This window comes from Bos grunniens, chromosome 23, assembly GCF_055505025.1.
Source record: "Bos grunniens cultivar Pamir isolate PY7600 chromosome 23, Bosgru_T2T1.0, whole genome shotgun sequence".
NCBI classification, from domain to species: domain Eukaryota; kingdom Metazoa; phylum Chordata; class Mammalia; order Artiodactyla; family Bovidae; genus Bos; species Bos grunniens.
This window is the reverse complement of record NC_141187.1, coordinates 34,869,426-34,883,156: the sequence shown is the minus strand read 5'-3', so window position 1 is coordinate 34,883,156 and position 13,731 is coordinate 34,869,426. Positions and strand designations below refer to the sequence as shown.

Genomic DNA, 13,731 nt, shown 5'->3' with positions numbered 1-13,731 from the left:
GTCGGACACGACTGAAGTGACTTAGCAGCAGCAGCAGTTAATAGAAGTAATCAACACTTTCCGCGCCGACCAGACGATCCTAGGTCACGCAGTTCAACTCACGCAGGTACACGCGCCCCACCCACCCCGGAGCCGGTCCATACACGCTTTACAAGTACACACACAGGTGCAGAAGGCAAAGCTCTGATTGGCCGAGCGTCACGGGACGCGCACGCAGAGGCCCCTTCGGAGCATGCGCGGGAAATTAGACGCAGGCGCGGCGCCCCCGGCGCATGCTCAGTATGCCTCGGTCGCAGCTTGGGCGCCGGCGCGGGGTCGCGAAGTGCCGGCCGCCCCGCCACTGTCCGGCATGAAGGGCTGGGGTCTCGCAGCTCTCTCCTCCCCGCTCCAGCGCCATGGAATGTCTGCGGAGCCTGGCCCAGCTCCTGCCCCGTGCGGTGGGGCTGCCCCGGCGTACCCTGTGTGCTCTGGCCTTGGGCCTGACCCCCGGCACTCGCCCCGTCGTCGCCTACGGCCGCGCCACCGAATTGCTCGGAAGGAGGCGGGCCGCGCCGCTGTGCTGGTCCCGCCGGCTCCCAGTGACAGGTACCGTTGTCCCTGCCCTGCAGTCCCGGGACGCCAGGCTTGCGGTGATCCCAGGGCCAGACCCGACCGCCCGAGCCCACGTGGCTGTGGCTGCCTGCCCCGCGGCCTGCTCAGTCCTCGGCCTCTGGGTCGGCCCTGGGCGCCAAGGGCCTGCCCTCTTGGACAGGTCTGCGGGAGGAGCTGTGTCCACCAGCTCCGAACTCGACTGAGCACCGTCCCCTGGGCCCTGCTAGAGTCCCGCCAGCCTTCTGTCCTCCCCACCGGTCCAGCTGCAAACAGGGCTGAGTGCGCTTGTGAGGTTTTTGAGAGTTTCGCCCCCATCCATCGTAATAGTGCTGAAACCAAGATTAGGCTTATCTACCTGGAATGTTTTTTATAAGTACTTCTCTTGTCTGTCTCTTTCTTTTGAACGGACACATTTAGACATTTGTCCAGTTGCTCAGGAAAAGGATAGTGAGGCTGAAGACTTAAGAAACTGCTTCTGAGAAAGATCTGACTTTTCTTCAAGTACTGTATAACCAGATAGAAGGGGATGGAGGTAGAAGTCTGAGGTGTTCCCCCCTCCCCCCCAAATGATAAACCACGATGCTACCTTGATATTTTCAGAAATGTGACAATGTGGGTGCTGATGCTAAGTCGCTTCAGTCATGTCTGACTCTGTGCAACCCCATAGACGGCAGCCCACGAGGCTCCCCCATCCCTGGGATTCTCCAGGCAAGAACACTGGAGTGGGTTGCCATTTCCTTCTCCAATGCTTGAAAGTGAAAAGTGAAAGTGAAGTCGCTCAGTCGTGTCTGACTCCTAGCGACCCCATGGACTACGGCCCACCAAGGCACTCCGTCCATGCGATTTTCCAGGCAAGAGTACTGAAGTGGGGTGCCATTGCCTTCTCCGAATGTGGGTGCTAATACTGCTCAAAAACCCAAGTCATGTATGGCTTCTCAAAAATGTTCTCAAACAAGTTTTCGCGATTGTACTCTAAAAACGCTCCTGAAGTAGCTCACTATCTCCACCTGCTTCCTCATGCTCATTAGGAGAGTCTTTCCAAATTGGGTTACATTTCACATTCCCTTCCTTTGGTAACTGCCTGAGAAACCAGGCTTAGCCGATCTAACCTTTTAGGACAAGCATTGAGATTCAGAATCTCCCTCTGATACCTTAGGGTGAACGATGTCAGATTTGTGATCTCTGAAGAAGATTTAGTTTTGGGATCAGAGACCAGGCTTGACCCCTCAGGGCTCTTGTGTGGCAGTTTTATTAAAGTGAAAAAGAGACAGAGAAAGCTGACATAGACATCAGAAAGGGGCAAAGAGTGCCCCATTTGCTAGTCTTAGCAAGGGAGCTGTATACTGTTTTAATTCATTATTACAATAAGTCAAAAGACTGTCTCAAGGTTGTAAAGATCTTACCAGACCCACTCCCACAATTTACATTTTACGATAACGGGATTCAGTTCAGTTGCTCAGTCGTGTGGGACTCTTCGGGACCAATGGACTGCAGCATGCCAGGCCTCCCTGTCCATCACCACCTCCCGGAGTTCACTCAAACTCATGTCCATTGAGTCGGTGATGCCATCCAACTATCTCATCCTCTGTTGTCCCCTTCTCCTGCCTTCAGTCTTTCCCAGCATCAGGGTCTTTTCAAATGAGTTGGTTCTTCACATCAAAGGTGGCCAAAGTATTGGAGTTTCAGCTTCAGTATTAGTCGTTCCAATGAATATTCAGGACTGATTTCCTTTAGGATGGACTGGTTGGAATAACAGGATTAGAATTTAACAATAGAAAGATCTTACCAGACCCACTCCCATAATATACATTTTAAGATAAAAGTATTAGTCAGAAGGTTTTCAGGAAGAAGAAACTGTCCTCAAGCAGGATATGTTGTTGTTATATAATCCTTAGTACAGAGCTTAAACTGAGTTGTTTTGTTTTGTAATCATCAGTTCCAGGCTTAAAGAAAAAAAATGTCTTATGTGACTAATACTAAGGAATGTAGAGCAGAAAAAAAAGACCTTTGTCCTTTCCTCCTCCTTGAGAACTCCAGACCCCTATCTCCTCTTCAGGAACCCCAGACCTGTCTCTCCTCCTTGGGAACCGTGGACTTCTTATCAATCTCCCTAGAAATTGACTTTCTCACCTCAGGTAACACTTGATCTAACTTGTGATGTATTAGCAAATGCTGATTTGTGGCGCTGTAACTTTTAGTCTATCAGATCTAGTCCCTTAAATCTATTTCTCACTTGTATAATCATAAGGGATTTGATTTAGGTCATACCTGAATGGCCTAGTGGTTTTCCCTACTTTCTTCAATTTAAGTGTATATTTGGCAATAAGGAGTTCATGATCTGAGCCACAGTCAGCTCTTGGTTTGTTTTTGTTGACTGTATAGAGCTTCTCCATCTTTGGCTGCAAAGAATATAATCAATCTGATTTCGGTGTTGACCATCTGGTGATGTCCATGTGTAGAGTCTTCTCTTGTGTTGTTGGAAGAGGGTGTTTGTTCTGACCAGTGCATTTTCTTGGCAAAACTGTATTAGTCTTTGCCGTGCTTCATTCCATATTCCAAGGCCAAATTTGCCTGTTACTCCAGGTGTTTTTCTTGACTTCCTACTTTTGCATTCCAGTCCCCTGTAATGAAAAGGACATCTTTTTTGGGTGTTAGTTCTAAAAGGTCTTGTAGGTCTTCATAGAACCGTTCAACTTCAGCTTCTTCAGCATTACTAGTTGGGGCATAGACTTGGATTACTGTGATACTGAATGGTTTGCCTTGGAAACGAACAGAGATAATTCTGTCATTTTTGAGATTGCATCCAAGTACTGCATTTTGGACTGTTTTGTTGACCATGATGGCTACTCCATTTCTTCTAAGGGATTCCTGCCCACAGTAGTAGATATAATGGTCATCTGAATTAAATTCACCCAGAGGAATTGGGGGCAGGAGGAGAAGGGGACAACAGAGGATGAGATGGCTGGATGGCATCACTGACTCGATGGACGTGAGTCTGAGTGAGCTCCGGGAGTTGGTGATGGACAGGGAGGCCTGGAGTGCTACGATTCATGGAGTCGCAAAGAGTTGGACGCGACTGAACTGAACTGAACTTTTATTCAGCTGACCCTCATAAGGTGGTTTGTACAGGGGAACCAACAAACCTCAGGTGGTAACAAATTATGTCTTTGAATGTATAGGGAAGAATAAGATCAGAAATGAGAATATAGCTTCATATTCTATGGATAGGAATTCTGCCCATGCTTCTTGTGTTTAGTACTGTGAACAGGGTCCTTTCTCAGGCATTAAATTTACTTGGTTATACTTGAGAGCTTTTCTTCAACTTAGTCTAATCACATTTTCAGGTAAAGGTTTGCCTTTATTCCAGTTCACCGGGGTCTTTATTCCAGTGCAGTGAAATATTTCACAAGTATTCACTCTAAAGTATATCAGTGGATGTAGAAAATGGACTTGTGAAAATGCTGGGTAAGGAGAGGGTGGGATGAATTAAGAGAGGAGCATCGACGTATACACACCATGTGTAAAATGGATAGTTAGTGGGGAGCTGCTGTATAGCACAGGGAGCTCAGCTCGGTGTTCTGTGATGACCGAAAGGGGTGGGACCGGGGCAGGGAGGCTCAAGAGGGAAGGGATGGATATGTACACATAGCTGATTCACCTACAGCAGAAACCAAGACAACATTGTGAAGCAGTTATGCTCCCATTTTTAAAAATAATTAAAAAAGCGTATCAGTGGGGAAGAAATTAAATATAGAGTTAAAATCTGTAGGTGTCATAATTTATAGATTAATCAAATAGTCCTGATATTTGAAATGCTGAGAGGTCAGGTAGTTCTTGGAATGTATGTTTTCTAAACTATGTCTTCCAATGTAACTTTCATGAAGAACCCTTCTACATTGTATGAAAAGGAATAGGTGTTTTACTTTAATCTCAGAACATTGTTAACACATTTGATGTCCAACTACAAGATATAATAATTAGAAAGGAAAAGGGGCGATTGGAATCCATAAATTTTTCTAATGCCTCACCTAAACTATTACTTTTTAAAAACCATGTTTTGCCAAACCTAACATCAGATCAGATCAGTCGCTCAGTCGTATCCGACTCTTTGCGACCCCATGAATCGTAGCACGCCAGGCCTCCCTGTCCATCACCAACTCCTGGAGTTCACTCAGACTCAGGTCCATCGAGTCAGTGATGCCATCCAGCCATCTCACCCTCTGTCGTCCCCTTCTCCTCCTGCCCCCAATCCCTCCCAGCATCAGAGTCTTTGCCAATGAGTCAACTCTTCACATGAGGTGGCCAAAGTACTGGAGTTTCAGCTAAATGTTAAAAGTGTTTCTTATTTTCCTTCTGGGAAAAAAATTCAAAACATAGTGAAATAGTTTGAAGACCTCTACAGACTATGAGAGTTGTATCTTAGCTATATGTGAAAACCAATCGTATGCTCACAAGGAATTCTCTAATTCACTCTTCAGGTGAAATTTACCGGAATAGAACTTCGGATGTGTCTCAAGCCACTTTAGCCAGTGTATCCCCGGTGTTCACTGTGGTGAGTATGTGTGATCCATTTGATGACTTACAGAGAGTACGTACTTATTAAGTTAACTGGGCTGGACTGATCAGCCATGAAACTACTTACTTAGTTTCATAATGTATAAGTCATTGTCTTTTGTTTAGCCAATGACTTGAGTGCCAGCTAGATTTGCTGCATAGCACTCTTGAGTCTTTGCTAATATCTGCAGAGCTTGTCTTAGTACTAGAACGAGTGGCTCAAATCACAATTCAGAGCTTCCTAGTTGAAACTCAAGATTTCTCCAGAAATCTGTTCAGAAGTCCTTGAAGGCTATTAGCCACAAAATGGCTTGAACCTGTGCTATGCAACATAATACATGCAGAAGCATTTTGGAGGCAGCACAGGGTATTACTTAAAACTGCAAGCTTTGTTGGATCTTGATCTCTGCAATGTTCTCTAGAATGGTTCAGAGAAAAAAATTGAATAAAACAACATAAATGGTGTGTATCTACACACATATTTAGAGAGAGAAAAATAAGGCCATTGGGGCACATATTAACAAAGGGAGACTCTAGGTCAAGGTTACATGGAAATTGGTTGTAATATTCTTGTAACATTTTTGTAGGCTTTTAATTTTTTTAAATCTTAATTTTTAGAGAAAGTGCTTGCTCTGAGCCGGAGTTTGTAAATTCAGATCTCAACTGTGTCTCTTACTAACTAGACGGACTTGGACAAGTTACAATAATATCTTTGTGCCTTGGTTTTCTCATCTGTATAGGCTGGGAAAGATTGAGGGCAGGAGGAGAAGGGGATGACAGAGCATGAGATGGTTGGATGGCATCATCAACTCAGTGGACATGGGTTTGGGTGGACTCCGGGAGTTGGTGATGGACAGGGAGGCCGGCGTGCTGCGGTTCATGGGGTCGCAGGGAGTCAGACACGACTGAGCGACTGAACTGAAACTAGGAGTAATAGTACCTACCTTGTAGAATTATGAGATTTAAATGAATTTAAATATGTAAAACCCTTAAAAATAATACCTCACACATGGTAAGCGTTCAGTGTATATATTAGCCATTATATATTGTCATTATTATTTAGGCTTTTTAACATAGCTTTTCTTTATGAACTATACAGAACAAGACAACTCCCAGAACTGCATGGAGAAATTGTCACTGTTATTCACTCTTCTGGGAGTTAGCCAGTTTAATTAATTAAACAATACAAAGTCAGATGTTAACATTGAAAGAAGGTTCTTTGCAGGTGAACTCATTGTCTACCAAGAACACTTAAAATCAGTTGATGCTATTTGAAATAATGTGAGTTCCTTTACAAGGTAAACATTTTTTAAAAAACCAGTTTGTATGATCTCATTTTTTAATTAAAAAATCCCATTAAAAATGATACAGATAAATACAAAGATGCAAAAATTTTCATCATACATTGTTCAGTTGAAAGGAGAGGAGAGACTGCAAGGAAGTGTATGTAGCGTGAATATATTTAGTAAGAATAAGTCTGGAAGGGCATTTAGTAAAATATTAGCATGGTTTTCTCTAAAATTTGTGACCAAATAGTTTTATTTGCGAATTTTCTGCAGCAGATGTATGTATATGAAATAAGCTTAAGGAGGAAAGCTAGTATATATTACACAAAACAAAACTTTCCTTGATGTAGGTTTCCCTTTAACTCTGATGTTTTATGGTACTTATATATTCCTATTGATGTTATCTTTGCTCACAAGAAGCGAGCTGAAATATACTATGCAGTTTTATTGTGGTATTATTAACATAGCATTCATATTTAGGACTTGTGTCTTAGAGTGTGTCTTCTGAAAATACATATTTAAATAGTAATTAATGAAGCCCAGCACACAGTGATTCATTTAACATTATTTTGACATCTTCAGACTTGACTTGTGGACAAGTGTTACAGGAAAATGTTCCCTCTGCTTTATAGGAAGTAAATACGGTTTCTGCATTGTGTCCTCTCTGCACTATCAGAAGAGGTCTTTTCTGTAAATATTTATTGATTCTGCAGCACCCACCAGAGAGACCTCTTAGCATCCCACAGATATTAATACTTAGATTCTCAAGATAAGCCACGTTTGGTCCCAGTCTATTTAGAAAGCAAAAGGATAGGAAATTCACAAGGGCAGTATTTGGTGTTTTCTCTTCAAAAGAAGTCCTTCCAGCCATCCAGGGGGTGCTGTGGCCCCCTGTGTGACGCTCAGTACGAGGAGAGGATATTCTCAAAGGTGGGTGCGAGATCCACCTTGGCTTAGACCCCCTGAGGCCCTCTAGTGCCAGTATCTCTTGTCACTATCCCAGGGGCACATCCCAGGCTCCTGCAAGGAGCAGTCAGTTCCAAGAGCCACTGTCTTCGGCAAAGGCAGAACTGTGGCTCCCCTCCAGGCATCACGATCCATTCCCAGTCTCTCCAGTGCAGCCTGTTGAGCAGTGATGGGGCATTGTTACCATGAACGATATGGCCTAGTAACACAGCTGACACTCCTTTATCAGATCTTCTGAGGAACCAAGGTAGATGGTTAATCCAAGGTCAGATTTGTCCTGGCAAAGTAAAGGGGACTTTTTGTTTTAATCCTGAACTCATAACTGAATTTAACTTAAGAACAGCAGATATAGTTTATATCTTCATTATTTTAGAGTTATTTTCATCATACCATATGATATGATACCACAAATCATGTGCTGATATGAGAGAAAATAATGCTTTTATTATCTGTCTCCAGACAAAATTTGACAAAGAAGGAAAGGTGACTTCTTTTGGTGAGTATCTGTAATTTTCTTTTAAATCAACCCACTGGAAGTAAAGAAACTATTATATTTTGAGTAGAATATTGTTTGCCTATATGGATGTGTTGAAGATGATCTTTCTTAAGCATTTGTCCATTAGGCCTAATTACTGGCAGCATTTGACCTGTACTGTAATTTTTGGGGGTTGGGGGTGGGGGCTTAGAAGCCACTCACTCTAACAGAATGTTAAAGGAAGAGTTTTGGCTGGTATGCAGCCAAGAGAAAAACACTTTTCCCTCTTGTTTCTCTTCATTAGTCTCCCTTTCACTGCCCTGGTCCTCATGTTCATTTCCTCCTGCGCCATGTTGAAGGCAGAATCGAGTAATACCACTGCCGTTGCAGTTGCAGTGGGTGACAGCAGACAGGAGGGACAGGGAACTGGATGATAGTTATTGAAGCTCTGCCAGCCATGGCTCTTGTGGACGGTTACTTTTTAAAATGAAACTCAGCATTACTTTACTGTCTGACCTCAGGTGCAGGTTTCGGGTCTCCCTGTCCTTCCTACCCTGTAGTCCTGTTCCTACTGTTGCTGAAATCCTAGTGGGGTATATTGGATATTTTTTGGCTCAGTATCACCTCAAAAAGTTGTTCTACTTAGAGCTCTATCACAGATGTGGCTTGATACTATAAGAATAGATGCTCCCATTACCAGCATGATTTCTTGAGTTTCTTCATCTATTTTGCCTTTTCTTAGGTGATAAATTTAGTTTTCAGGTAGGAGAATCTAGTGATTTTATTTTCTCATTTTGTATTAGTCTAAGAACAAAGACAATTGGACTATCTGTTCATAGATTTAAAATACTGAACTTAATAATGTAGTAAGGAAAAAATAGAAAATGTAGTTCTGTACAGTTCATATTTAAAAATCCATGCATCTAGAGCTAGGAATTGTTACTGTAAGTTCTAATGATATATAACTATGGTTTTTATACTGGTCCCAAGGGGTGTCTCTAAGTGCAGAGAAATTTTAGGAAGTATGGTTAAGAGAAGAAAAGAAAAATTAGTTTGACTAGATTTAGCCTGAATATGTTTTTGAGGTAGAAATGGGTGTTAAAAAAGACCCATTTTGATTACTTAGCCATTAAAAAGAATGAAATAATGGCATTTGCAGCAACATGGATATAGAGATTGTCATACTGAGTTAAGTCAGACAGAAAAGGAGAATTATCGTGTGATATCCTTTATATGTGGACTCTAAAAAGAAAAGATACAAATGAACTTACAAAATAAAGACTCACAGACTTAAAGAACAAACTTACGGTTGTAGGGGGAGTGGGGAAAGTCAGGGGGAAGGGATGATTAGGGAGTTTGGGATGAACATGTACACACTGCTATATTTAAAATGGATAACCAACAAGGACCCACCATATAGCATATGGAACTCTGCTCAGTGTTATGTGGCAGCCTGGATGGGAGGGGAGTTTGGGGGAGAATGGATACATGTGTATCTATATGGCTGAGTCCCTTCACTCTTCACCTGAAATTGTCACAACATTGTTAATTGGCTATACCCCAATGCAAAATTAAAAGTAAAAAAAAAGTGCAGTGGCATAAATTGCAAAAAAAAGCAAAAAGACCCATTTTAGCTCTTGTTTCTGGTAGTAATAGAAGATTATCTCAATGGTGTTGAGAGGGGTACTCTGACATAAAAATCTAAACTTTTTGGTTCATAAGTTTACCCACTCTTTTTATTGAACACATTTCTTTTTTAGAAAGGAAGAAAACTGACTTATATCAAGAATTAGGTCTTCAAGCCAGAGATTTGAGGTTTCAGCATTTAATGAGCATCACAACCAGAAACAATAGGATTATCATGCGAATGGAGGTAAAGGATTTTATTTCATTTGTATTTCTCCCCTGCAGTCTTAAAGTTCCTTCCTCACTATCTTGATCAGTAGTTTAAAAGTAATTTGTAATAAAAAAATAGATGTGTGAAACTATTGTGTAGTATAACATGGTGTTAGGAGTAGAACTCCTTTTACGTGAATTGTATACCTGTGCTCAGCAGGTGTAGCCCTGCTCTGTTAAATGGAAAAGGTCTCACTGCGGTCTCCTTTCTCACTGTTTGAATTTAGTCTCTAGTTTCTGAAATAAGAGAAAGATTCTTGATTTATACCAGACTTTTTCAGTCATATACAGTATATATGTAATTGCATTGTAACTTCAGCTACTAAGAATATATTCTGGTTTTCAAAATAGCCTAGAAATAGCCTTTATATTTTATCATCTTTTGTTTTTTAAACATTTGTTTATTTGACTGCTGGATGTTAGTTGCTGCATGTGGGATCTAGTTCCCTGACCCGGGATTGAACTGGGGGCCCCCTGCATTGGGAGCACAGAATCTTAGCCACTGGACCACCAGGAAAGTCCCTAAAGTTTATAACTAGCATCTTTCAAAACTTTTTAAAAAGTGCCTCTTTAATAGAGAAGTATGTGATAAAGCAAACTATTTTATAATATAACATGTTAAGAGTAGAACTCATTTTACATGGATTATAGAAGAACGTTAATTATAGCATCTAATTGGTATGTGTATAGGTATTCATTGTATAATTTTTCAACTTTTCTGAATAAAAATGTTCATATTACAGTTGACCTTTGAGCCTCATGGGGGTGGGGGCACCGAACGTCCAAGCAGTAAAAAATACATGTGTACGTTAGAGTTCCTCCATACCTGCTGTCCTCAGATTCAGCCACCGCAGATCATGTATTTGTGTGGTATTTACTACTGAAAAACATCTGCATGTAAAGTGACCCAAACAGAATATGTTAGCCTTTCTCTTCAGAATAAATTTTTAACTTCATAGTGTTCTAAATTAGAGCACTAAGGCTACATTTTATCTTTATGATTTCAAATTAGCCTAGTATGTTTTGGTGATATTTTAAAAAGGAAACTTCCACACTTCAGCCAAACCAATCATGATTAAACTAATATTTTCTAAAAGTCTGCTGAACGCTTGACTTTTAAAAGACCTTCTCTTGTTTGCTTTGTTCTCTATATTTCTCTTGATTTCCTTGGAAATCCTAGTAAATGCATAATTTGCTTAATTCTAGTTCTGTTGAGAGTGAGTTAGGTATTAAGACTTGCATTTATTTTAGGCTTCCTTTCTTTAAAAAAAAAATCTTGGTTTTTTGTTTTTGTTGATTTGTTTTTGAAAAACCAAATGAACAGTGATTTGATTTAGGCTTAGTCCAAAATTAATAGAGTATTGGCACGTCCCTGGTGATCCAGTGGCTAAGATTCCTTGCTCCCAATGCAGGGCCTGGGTTCGATCCCTGGTCAGGGAACGAGGTCCCACGTGCTGCAGCTAAGACTCAGTGCAGCCAAATAAATAGTTTTTAAAAATTAATGGAGTATTAAATCCTAAATATTTTATGACTGTTACTTTTCCTCTACAACTTACATATATGCCTGTGTACATATATCTATCTACAGATATGTGTGTGTCTGTGTGTGTATATATATATATATTTTTTTTTTTTTTTTTTTTAAACAGTATTTGAAAGCTGTGATAACTCCGGAGTGTCTTCTGATACTAGATTATCGTAATTTAAATTTGGAACAGTGGCTCTTCCGGGAACTCCCTTCACAGTTGGCTGGAGAGGGTCAACTTGTCACATACCCTTTACCTTTTGAGTTTAGAGCTATAGAAGCACTCTTGCAATATCGGGTAAGCCTGTGTTTGTCTAGCTTCTTGAATGTTTCCTGATTTTACAATGCTATGGAGGAGGAAGACACTCTGGTTTTTTCTTTTTTTGGCTGTGCTGGGTCTTTGTTGCTGTGTGGGCTTTTCTCTAGTTGTAGCAAGCGGGGCCTTCTCTCTAGCTGTGGTGCACAGGCTTCTAATTGCCGTGGCTTCTCTTGTTGCTCAGGGTTTCCCTGGTGGCTCAGATGGTAAAGAATCTGCCTGCAATGCAGGAGACTGGGGTTCAATACCTGGGTCGGGAAGATCCCCTGGAAAAGGAAATGGCTATCCACTCCAGTATTCTTTCCTAGGAAATCTTATGGACAGAGGAGTCTGGTGGGCTACAGTCCATGGGATTGCAGAGTCGGACATGACTTAGCCACTAAACAAGACTCTTGTTTCTGAGCACAGGCTCCAGAGTGCTAGGGCTTCAGTATCAGTAATTGTGACTCCTGGGCTCAGTAGTTATGACTCCTGGGCTCTAGAGAACAGGCTCAGCAGTTGTGGTGCACAGGCTGAGTTGCCTCCCAGCATATAGGATCTTCCCAGCTCTGGGATCAAACCCATGTCTCCTGCATTGGCAGGTGGATTCTTTACGATTGAGCCACCAGGGAAGCACTGGTATTGTTTTAATGGCACTTGCCGTAACCACACCCTCCCCCCAGATAGAAGCATCTCAGGGTCTTATATGCGGAAAGTACTTAATTCTTAAACTTTATGACTCAAATAGATCTAAAGTCTCTAGGTATAGCATACAGAGTCTCTTTAACAGTCATGTTATGACATTGAGTGAAACACATCTCAGGTTGTCTATCCTGACATCCTGTTCAAGGATACTAATTCAAAATACTTATCTTAAATATGATATAAATGAACATACCAAAAGGTTTTAGCTGTATGCCATTTTATTCTCTAACTAAATTGTGTGTTGGGTAACTGCTTACACATGATAAAGTGAAGTGAAGTCACTCAGTCTTGTCCAACTCTTTGTGACCCAATGGACTGTAGCCCACCAGGCTTCTCCATGCATGGAATTTTCTAGGCAAGAATACTGGAGTGGGTTGCCATTTCCTTCTCCAGGGGATCTTCCCGACCCAGGGATCGAACCTGGGTCTCCCGCATTGCGGGCAGACGCTTTACCGTCTGAGCCACCAGGGAAGCCCTACACATGATAAATATAATACAAATATTTCATCAGATCATTCTGATACTTACCAGCCATTCTTTGATTTGTTTGTACAATCCTTTGTCGAGGTAGCTAAATGATGCCTCTGTTTGAGACCTAGTTTGACGTAGGAATTGTGTACACTTCTCACAGCGCTTGTATTGATAATCACTGAGGGTCTGGGGATCTTGTCAAGCTCCAAACAAGGATGGTCACTACTTTCTTGGCTGTGACAAATCTTTCATCATCTATTCTTCCCCCATCAGTCAGGATAGTACTGTTCAGGACCTGGCTACAAGCAAGAGCCAGTGCCATGAGCATCCTAACCAGAGTGGGAGAAGAGGAGAGAAGAGGGGAGAGTAAAGGGGGCATGAGGTGGGTGGGGGGTTGGTGGTACCTGGCACCCTTCTCTTTGTCTGCCTTGCTCTATTGAGGTAGTAGGAGATGGCTCCATTCCTTACTGGGGTTAATGAGGCAATAGTACCGGCTAGTACCAGCCATGGAGAAGGCAATAGCATCCCACTCCAGTACTCTTGCCTGGAAAATCCCATGGATGGAGGAGCCTGGTAGGCTGCAGTCCATGGGATCGCTGAGGGTCAGACACGACTGAGCAACTTCACTTTCACTTTTCACTTTCATGCATTGGAGAAGGAAATGGCAACCCACTCCAGTGTTCTTGCCTGGAGAATCCCAGGAACGGGGGAGCCTGGTGGGCTGCCGTCTGTGGGGTCACACAGAGTCGGACACAACTGAAGTGACTTAGCAGCAGCAGCAGTATCAGCCAGTGAGATGGTGGCTAGTTGAAGCCTACTCAGTAAGCAGGGAAATAATAGAAAGAAAGGAATGAAGGTACATGAACAGTGGTCAGCGGTGAAGCTACGCAGACTGAGTCAGCTCTCAGGAGCCCATGCTGGGGTGGAGAGTGTGTTGGAATTTACACTATTAATTAATTTCACTACT

General features: G+C 42.2%; 1 protein-coding gene across 4 annotated transcripts in view; it reads left to right on the top strand.

Annotated features, from left to right (window-relative positions):
• The first annotated feature begins 234 nt into the window (after positions 1 to 234).
• MRS2 (magnesium transporter MRS2) overlaps positions 235 to 13,731 on the top strand; it is a 38,625-nt gene continuing 25,128 nt past the window's right edge. For all 4 annotated transcript variants that reach the window (XR_015152330.1, XM_086370038.1, XM_086370037.1 and 1 more), the window contains exons 1-5: positions 235 to 585; positions 5,070 to 5,143; positions 7,857 to 7,893; positions 9,633 to 9,745; positions 11,418 to 11,591. Coding sequence is in view for 3 of the 4 variants with exons in the window: in XM_086370038.1 (XP_086226164.1) it covers positions 396 to 585; positions 5,070 to 5,143; positions 7,857 to 7,893; positions 9,633 to 9,745; positions 11,418 to 11,591 (588 nt within the window). In the remaining variant the exon portion in view is untranslated. The remainder of the gene's footprint in view (positions 586 to 5,069; positions 5,144 to 7,856; positions 7,894 to 9,632; positions 9,746 to 11,417; positions 11,592 to 13,731) is intronic.